The following is an 8,985-nucleotide window of genomic DNA, read 5'->3' as shown; positions in this document are numbered from 1 at the left end:
CCCTTTTAACTTAAACATTTAAACAAAGTACACAAGACAATTATGACACTTAATAATAAAATCTTTGAAATTTTTTAATTTACTAAATCTTTGAAAATTTTAATTTAATCAATTAACATAAATGACCATATTGTATAAAAGTTTTCAATTTTGAAGTCCAGAATTAATTTTAATTTAATCAATTAACATAAATGACCATATTGTATAAAAGTTTTCAATTTTGAAGTCCAGAATTGGCTTGAAATTACTTATGTATTCCTAAAATTATTTTGTAATCAAGATGGTGATGAATTACGATTATTTTTGTAATCAAGATGGTGATGAATTACGATTGGTCCAAACCTTCGACCAGCGACTTATTGCGACCCGCCCAGAATGGCCTATCCTGACGAGGAAAGAAAAGAGAATTGATATTGCGACCCGTCGGCCTATCCTGACGAGGAAAGAAAAGAGAATTGATTTGATTGCTTGAAAAAGAAAATTAATGTATAGTTTAAAAGGAAAGAAAAAGGGAAATAAAACAAATTCAGGTCTAAAAGTGTAAAATCACTAAAGCTAATTTTTTAATTAATTAATTAACAATATATTTCGAAGTAATTTTTACCAATCCCTAACATATTTTTACTGAATATATCTCTGCATAAATGTGTGTATATATATCGTATACAAAACCAGATACATATTTACGAAATATTAAGACCTCGTTCCATAAATATTTAGTTTTTTATCTTGAATTTGCTTATTTTGTTATTTTTATTTATTCAAATACTCATTTTTTTCAAAGTATAGTTTGATTAAAAGAATTAATACATGAAGAGAAAATCAGAAAAAAATTTTAAAGAAAAAAAAAATAGAGAATGGAAAATGACAGACAAATGGTAGTCCCAAAAAGCCATTCAACTATACTTTTTAACACAAATCCCACAGAAATACCATTCTGCTTCTCCTCCCTATCCCCCAATCAAAAAAAAAATATCCTTTCGGGCAATACAATACAAACGTATTTAAGTAATTGTCGTTCTATAAGACTATAATCAACACGCAATTTTTATTTTTCTTCTAAACGAACACAACCCGTACCCTGCAATACATTATTTTGAGTTCAACAAGAATCTATAACATACGATACCTTATCCACAAGAGTAAGCTCGGAACTCGTCACACCAGACAACACTGCGCCACGTGAAAATGCCGATGACACTTAAAAAAGTTTCATAAAATCTATATATCTATAATGACATGAAGCAGGAGGGGTTAAGAAAAAGATTAGTATATGTATATTTCATGCAGCTCTCCGATTCTCTGTACAGTCCAGTCAGTTTCAACTTCACTTGCATTGAGAAATGTGATCCCCACAGGAAGAAGACATGAAAACGCCATCCGGTGGTAGGGAAATGACTTTCCAATGCAAGCCCTTTAAGCATCTTCATGTGTTTTGGCTTTATTGATTGATTCCATGGCTTCTTCAAATGATTTCTGTAAGGAAAACAAACATTTCCAGTCACAGATAGCATTCAATAAACACAAACATTACTAGAATAGTTTGCAACAGTTAGTCTCTATGTAATAGCACAAGTCCACTGCTAGCAGATATTGTTCTCTTTGGACTATCTTTTTCGGGCATCCTCTCATCAAGGTTTTTAAAACGCGGCTGCTAGGGAGAGATTTCCACACCCTTATAAAGAATGCTTCGTTCTCCTCCCCAACCGATGTGGATCTCTGTCACGGTTTGTAAAATCTATGACTTTGTTTTAGAAGTAATTTTAAACGCCTATATGGTTTAAGAGTCTACTAATAACATATTTGTGCTTATTCTATTTTGGTTTATAAGCTTTTAAACATTAAGTTTTACTCCACGAACCATTCGGACACTGGCACATTTTTTATTATCTCATCAACATGTGTCTACATGGACAATTGTTCAAATCCCCATAGTAGGTCAAGTGTCTAAGTTTCCAAATGAATGAAGTTTTTTGTCAAAGGATCAAAAGTTCAATGACGAAGGCTAGTTTTTTATGCAAGGTCTAGAGAATAAAACATAATATTTGAAAACGCAAAGGCCAAGACAAGCATGAAAATTCAGGGACTATGCTAGGGACCAAAGTCGTAACTATGCTCAAAACTATTAATAAGAACATACAAGTATGATTCGAGTTTTTTATGCAAGGCTTAGAGAATAAACATAATATTTGAAAATGTAATGGTCAAGACAACTATGAAAATTATGGGACCAAAGTCGTAGCTATACTCAACTATTAATAAGAACATAAAAGTACGATTCGAGTTTTTTATGCAAGGTTTAGAGAATAAAACATAATATTTGAAAGCGTAAAGGCCAAGACAAGTATGAAAGTTCATGGACCAAAGTCGTAACTATGCTCAAAACTATTAATAAGAACATACAAGTATGATTGAATTACGATTCAAGTTTTTTATGCAAGGTTTAGAGAATAAAACATAATATTTGAAAACGCAAAGGCCAAGACAAGTATGAAAATTCAGGGACCAAAGTCGCAACTATGCTCAAAACTATTAATAAGCATACATGTATGATTTGAGTTTTTTATGCAAGGTTTAGAGAATAAAACATAATATTTGAAAACGTAAAGGCCAAGACAAGTATGAAAGTTCAGGGACCAAAGTCGTAAATCAAAACTATTAATAAGAACATTCAAGTATGATTCTCAAAATCAGCGAAAGAGCAGGATATTTCATCACTGGAAATGTGCCATTTTGCTAGGGGTGAACTGGGAGCAAGGGGTGGGGAAGAGAACAAAGAATTACATACCCCAGAATTGTGCATCTTCCACAAGGCCTCCCCACTTGTGTCAATTGCAAACATGCCACCAACTAAAACACTGCACAAAAATGTAACAATTCCCAGTCAAAGAGCACAGGCTCAATAAACTCAGACATTGTAAACATAGAAAGAGAATAATTGGAGTTGAAGAAGGCTCCAAGATAAACTCAAACTCATAAATTATTCTCAATTTTACATATAATAACCAAATCATACGGCAGAGTTCACATTCACAGCTCGACTATGAAACCAACGTCCATGTCTAATGCAAGAAAATAAAATAGTATAAGCTCCGTTTGAAAACTATATTTATCTTTGGTTTTGAAAATTAAGCTTATAAACACTACTTTCAATTTCTTTCTTTAATTATCTACTTTTTACATATACCAAAAATCAAGCCAAATTTTGAAAGCTAAAAATGTAATTTTTGAAACATTCGGTCACGGTTCAAGAATTGTCCAATTTTTTGGTTCCTCTGGTTTGTTTGGTTTTCAGTCCCTTCCCTCTCTAGTGAGCATCCAGCCTTTTGTCCATTCTCAAATTTCTACTTGGGGCAACTTTCAAATTCAATTGTTTCAGGGGAAAAAAGCAGATTCATACGACAGTAAGAACTGGTTTGTCGACCTTATCCAGGAAACAAAAACCCTCCCCACAAATCAAATGTTCCAAGAAATTCTTGCTACTATTGAACCAAGGGGATTAGCTAAGAATATTCACATGTTGTCCATCAAATACACACTATTCTGTGTATAATTTAGTTAAGGTATCGACTATTTAGAAGGAGTTTAGATCTCTGGAAGGGTAAAAATGATACAAGAATTCAAAAAACTTTTAAAAGAATTAATAGTTTTACATGAAGTATTGCAGTATCATCATCGAGCAAATTCACATACTAAATTATAACGAACACTGAAGCTTAAGTGGAGAATCGGGGAATAAATTTTGGGATGAAAACCGCGAAGATGGAGAAGCACAAGGAAACAAACCAAAAGCTTGAATTGAAAAACTGAAGAAACACATATTCACACGTGAAAACAGAACTTGGAGAACAGGAATAACGGTGACAAATATATCCAATCAACAAATTGGAAAAACGGATGCAAAATCAAGATTCAGGATTGCAGAGGAGCATTTCTCTAGTTTGTAAGCGTCGAAGCAAGTTGCTATCAGAATTCAAAACATAACTCATATTGGAAGAAAATATTAGGGTAACGAATGAATACCCGGCGAAAGCCAAATTGAGAAGAAACGCACGCGTGGTGAGAAACCGGAGCAGCATATGAAAATTCGTGAACAAGCCATCGACATTAGAACCAGAGCGAGCGGCAAATCCAGAGGAAGAACCATATCCATATCGAGGTCCACTCGCGTTAGCATAGGAATTATACGACGAGTAATAATGTTGATTAACAGACGGACCAGAAGCACAACGAGATCGAATATTATAATCAGCACGCTTACAATCATCGCCAAGAATCTCATACGCTTCCGAAACCTGTTTGAATCTCAAAGTAGCGGAGTCCCTAACGGCCTTCGGCGATTGGGAGTGCTTATCAGGGTGAAATTCCTTCGCCAGCTTCCTGAATGCCTCCTTGACTTCTTCCTTCGTCGCGCTTCTGTTCAAGCCCAGTACCTTGTAGTGATCGCGAACATCCATGGTCGATTATTCTCTCCGATCACAATTACAGCAGCGGGAGATGAATCCTTCAAGAAATGGAGTTGACGACGATGGGAATCGCTTCTTCTTCAGGAAATTCTGGAGTCGAGGAGCTTCCATGGAATGGAATCGAAACCCTGGCTTCTGGGAAGAAAGTTAGGTTCGCGGCCAAAAGGACATCGTGGCGGTGCCATGGCCACTTCTCTTACACTTTGTTCTAGGCTGGGTCTAATAAAATTAATAATTTAATTTTTTTTATATCATTATAAAAAAAAAATTATATTTATCTATTATAAGTCATTAAATATTATTAATCTTCAGGTTGACCCGACCAAAAAAAATATTTAAAACATTCAATTCGGTTCCATTGTTGGATTAATCTTTTTTTTTTCTAATTACTTTTTTAAAAAATTATATTTATTCATAATACATGTTACATTAATAACTGTTACTAACATCGGTTACATGTCAACATTATTAATTTTTGGGTTAGTTGGGTTGACCCGACTAAAAAATGTCAACCCATGAACCGACTTGATTTTTTCAAAAAATTCAAACCGAATCTAACTCAACTAAATCTTTATAGTGTTTGAGTTGGATAGTTCGAATTTGTCCGATACTTTGATCATATGAACTTCCCTACCTTTCTACGGAAGTATGTTGAGCAACATTCTTAGCTCAAGTGAAAAATCACCGGCAACCTTCTTTGTTAGGTCATGACCTGATATGACCTAACTTCAGTGAGTGGTTTACATTTTTTGTTTCTTTTAGCTTAACGGGTCGGGTTCAAATTAAATAACTCATCCAAACTTATTTCAATATTTGGATTCACGGTATCTAGCTCTTTTAAGATTATCTCAATCATTGGTACCACATTAGCTAGTTCATATGAGCTTATCTTAATCACACATAAATGAGGTACGGTGTACCTTTGTAATCGTTTCATTTATGAATCTTAAATTCGTAATTCGAATCGCTACACCATATAATATTTCATACTGTCTAGGACCCAAGTAGGATATCACATCATATATGACCCTAGTAGGATCATTTCATATACATGCAAGCAGTGACTGTATAGTCGTTAGTGCACAACTCAAGTAGAATCTGGTATATATAAGAAGTGATCTTATATGTATGTGCATACAGTGTAGGGCATGAATCTAGTAGAATCACATCTATACAGACAAGTAATGACCTTCTATGCTTAGAATTGACTTTCTCCCCCTTTTTTCAGTCTAATATTTGTTCTCAAAAGTCAGATGAATTGGGTTGAAAAGATGTGGTTCCTCAAGGAAGTCTCAGCCTCTTTCTGTTGGAAATAAAATAATTAATCAGACAATGGAATTGTAAGACTCCGTAGTTCCAACCTAGATAAAGCATTTTTATGCACCGTCTGCATCAATTGGCTCGCACAAAAACTCCTAAATCAATCCCGAGACTTTTCTTCCACATCTCCTATAATCGAAACTTGTTCAACATTACTCGTAGAGAATTACCAAAAAAAAAAAAATTATATTTCTTCTTAAGAAGAAAATTAAGTCATTCCTTGAGAGCTGCTTTACCGATTAGATTACTTCAGCAGCTACGTGATGATTCGTCATTCGTGGTAGGCATAGGAGTCAGACAAAGCGCCCTGTTAAGGATATTTAGTAATAAATTATACTTTTCCGTATATATTATATTTGATATTTTATTATAAGGCAAATATCTAATATTTGCCTTATTACCATAGGTATCTTTCCCTTTATTGTTATTTTAATTTATTACTATTTCCATATCCTTGTAATTTATTTGATTATAAATAAGATAACTTTCACACCATTTAGGTGTGGTGGATTAATCAAACATTAACATGGTATCAGAGCCCTTTTCGGTTTAACAACCCCGATCCCTTATTTTCAATGGCTTTTGAAATCTTCTACTGTTCTTCTCCACCACCACTGTTGGCTTTGACGCCGCAGGGGCAGTCGTCATGGCTGCCACATGCAGAGCCGGTTGATTACTCTTCGGCTCCACCCTTTTGACTTTCAAATCATCTTTCGCCATACTCTGTACATACAACCTCACCTCTTCCAAACATAGTCTCTTTCATTTTCTTCCCAATTTTCCCTTTATCCTTCATCCTTCATCCTTAACAGAAACCCTAATCTTAGGATCTTCATCAGCATTCCTCTTCGGAAATATACAGAATCTCGATAAGCCTATCGACCTTTTGCAGAGATTTACCTTTGGAATCTAGACGCCGCACTGGCATCTTCGCCAACCAAGTTGCCGCCGCCCTTCTCGCCAAAATTGGCTCCTTTGCCCCAATGTGACGACTCTTCCGGCTGCCCTTCTTGCCAAAATTGGCTCCTTCGCTCAATGTGGCGACTCTTCCGGCTTCAACATTGTCTTTGTCCCTTGCTCTAGGTTTCCTCTTCTACTTTTTGGGGTTAAGACATATTCTCACCAGAGCCAAGGCAGCATCGTCGCTAAGCGACAATCCCTCTTCATGGGTTAGACATATTCTCGCCGAAGCCAAGGCAGCATCGCCGCTAAGCAGCAATCCCTCTGCAATTTTCGATGGCCAAGAAAGTGTTTCTCTACGCCTTCTCTGAACCAGGTTAATCAAACATTCACACGCCCAGTAAGCCACCAACTCGGCCTAGAGCTCGACCTTTACCTTTTGAGGCAGACTCTACCAACGTCTCTAGCCCTTTTCTAAAAAAAAAAAAAAAAAAAAAAATTGTAAAATATTAATTAATTTAAAAATATTAATGATTTACGAGAAATGTATTTTAATTTTCTTTCAAAATTATTTATTTAAAAATGTAAGGATATGATTGAAAATCTAAATTTCAAGAAGAGTAATGTTGACAGCAAGAAAGACAAGAATAGGCACAGTCATGGCACGTGCGATCAACAAAAAAAGAGAAGACACGTGAGAGACAGAGTGACACGTGGTGCATTAATGTTAAGGAAAGTAATTAGGTCCCAACGTTCATGTGGGGTCGCTGACTCAGACCGAACAGTGCAACGTTCATTTTGGCAGAAAAAGAAAACATCCCAACACTTCACAAACAACCACAAAAAAAAACAAACCACTTGCCTTTTTTTTTTATTATAATCAGTCCATTTCTCTCTCCCTCTCTCACTAAAAAAAAATAAAAATAAAATAAGAGTGAGTCAACTCGAGTATAGTTCAGAAGAGAACCCTTTCGCCGCTTTCAGGTGTGTAGGTTGGTTCCTCCATAAATTGCGAGGCAGTACGAACCCTCTTTATGAGGTGGGACAAGGAGGCTCCAGCCTTGATAAATTAACGACTTTCTTATAGTCATCCATCAACTAGCTCAGATTTCTGAGATGCTGGCACAATTGACCTTGAGGGTCCGTGCCCTCGAGAGTAGACATGGAAGAGCCCTGGTTTAAACTACTCATATTTTGAAAAGACATTACAATTAAGCACTTAACCCTTGTTGAATCATTGTTACGTTTAGGAGCTTAACCCTCATGAAAGAAAAATGCTAAAACACGAACCCTTATCATATTTAGGGACTAGATTATATTACCCATTGGTCCGAATAAACTAAAAATTTATGGTTGTACTAACGAAAGAAAAAAATAAAAAATTATAGGAATTAAATTAAAACTTTAAAATGTTTTAATTGTTTTTAATTATTATTTTAATGTAAAAAATCATCTGACAAAATCTTCGTGTAGTCGAAAAAAAAAATAATCAGATTAAATTAAATATTAAGATAAAACCAAAAAAAAAAAAAAAAAAAAAAAAGATTCCCTTTTCGAGTGGTGTAAATGCAATGTGCATGATTCTGTTTGCAGAGTTGGTTTTAACTTTTAACTCCCTTTTATATTTATTTATTTATTTTATTTTATTTTATTTAAATACGTTTTTTTACTATTTTTTTAATTATATTTATTTTCTCATTATATAATACTCAAATATTTTTGATATTCGTAATAAGGGTAACGTTGGATTGTGAACTCTATTTTTTTGATTGGTCGAGTTAACACGATAAAAAAGTTTCAATCTGGAAACCAAACCGAATTTCAGTTTAAAACAATTTCAATCTAATCCAAATGGAAAAAAAAATTACAGCCCAATCTAACCCTTATTGCTAAAGGTTAGACCTATGAACACACGTAAAAATTAATTTCATATAATTTTAAATATTAAGATTAGTCTATTAAAATTAATTTTTTTTTAAATAATGAGGATTAAATTGTAATTTTTTATAACATGAAAACAAATTTACAATCAAAATTTTATTTTTATCCGTTGGATTAAAATACACGAAAAAAGAGATTAAAATGTAAAATTTAACCGTGATCATAAATGCGAAGTCCAGTCAAAAAGTCGCATAATGAGCGAGGGAGGAAAATTGGTACGATCCCCGTTGTAGCGATTCATTGTGTGGACTCCACAATCTTCACGCTCTTCCACGTGGCAATTTGTCTCACGTGTCACTCATGACGTGGCCCCAGGCGCCCTCTCAACTTTCCCCCCATCTTTTAAAAACCCTGGAGA

At 34.6% G+C, this 8,985-nt stretch overlaps 1 protein-coding gene across 1 annotated transcript; it reads right to left on the bottom strand.

The window, feature by feature from the left end:
* Positions 1–879: 879 nt before the first annotated feature.
* LOC111782099 (Chaperone DnaJ-domain superfamily protein) lies at positions 880–4,668 on the bottom strand. The gene is made up of 3 exons (XM_023662893.2): positions 4,024–4,668; positions 2,789–2,858; positions 880–1,476 (listed from the first exon to the last, which is right to left on the bottom strand). The coding sequence occupies exons 1-3, from the start codon at positions 4,455–4,457 to the stop codon at positions 1,417–1,419; spliced, it is 564 nt and encodes a 187-aa protein (XP_023518661.2). The 5' UTR covers positions 4,458–4,668; the 3' UTR covers positions 880–1,416.
* Between the last annotated feature and the right edge of the window lie 4,317 nt (positions 4,669–8,985).

The sequence above is a fragment of the Cucurbita pepo genome, chromosome 19, assembly GCF_057944985.1.
Source record: "Cucurbita pepo subsp. pepo isolate OVF chromosome 19, ASM5794498v1, whole genome shotgun sequence".
In the NCBI taxonomy this organism is placed as follows: domain Eukaryota; kingdom Viridiplantae; phylum Streptophyta; class Magnoliopsida; order Cucurbitales; family Cucurbitaceae; genus Cucurbita; species Cucurbita pepo.
The sequence above is the reverse complement of the archived record's forward strand: the minus strand, read 5'-3'. Positions and strand labels throughout refer to the sequence as shown.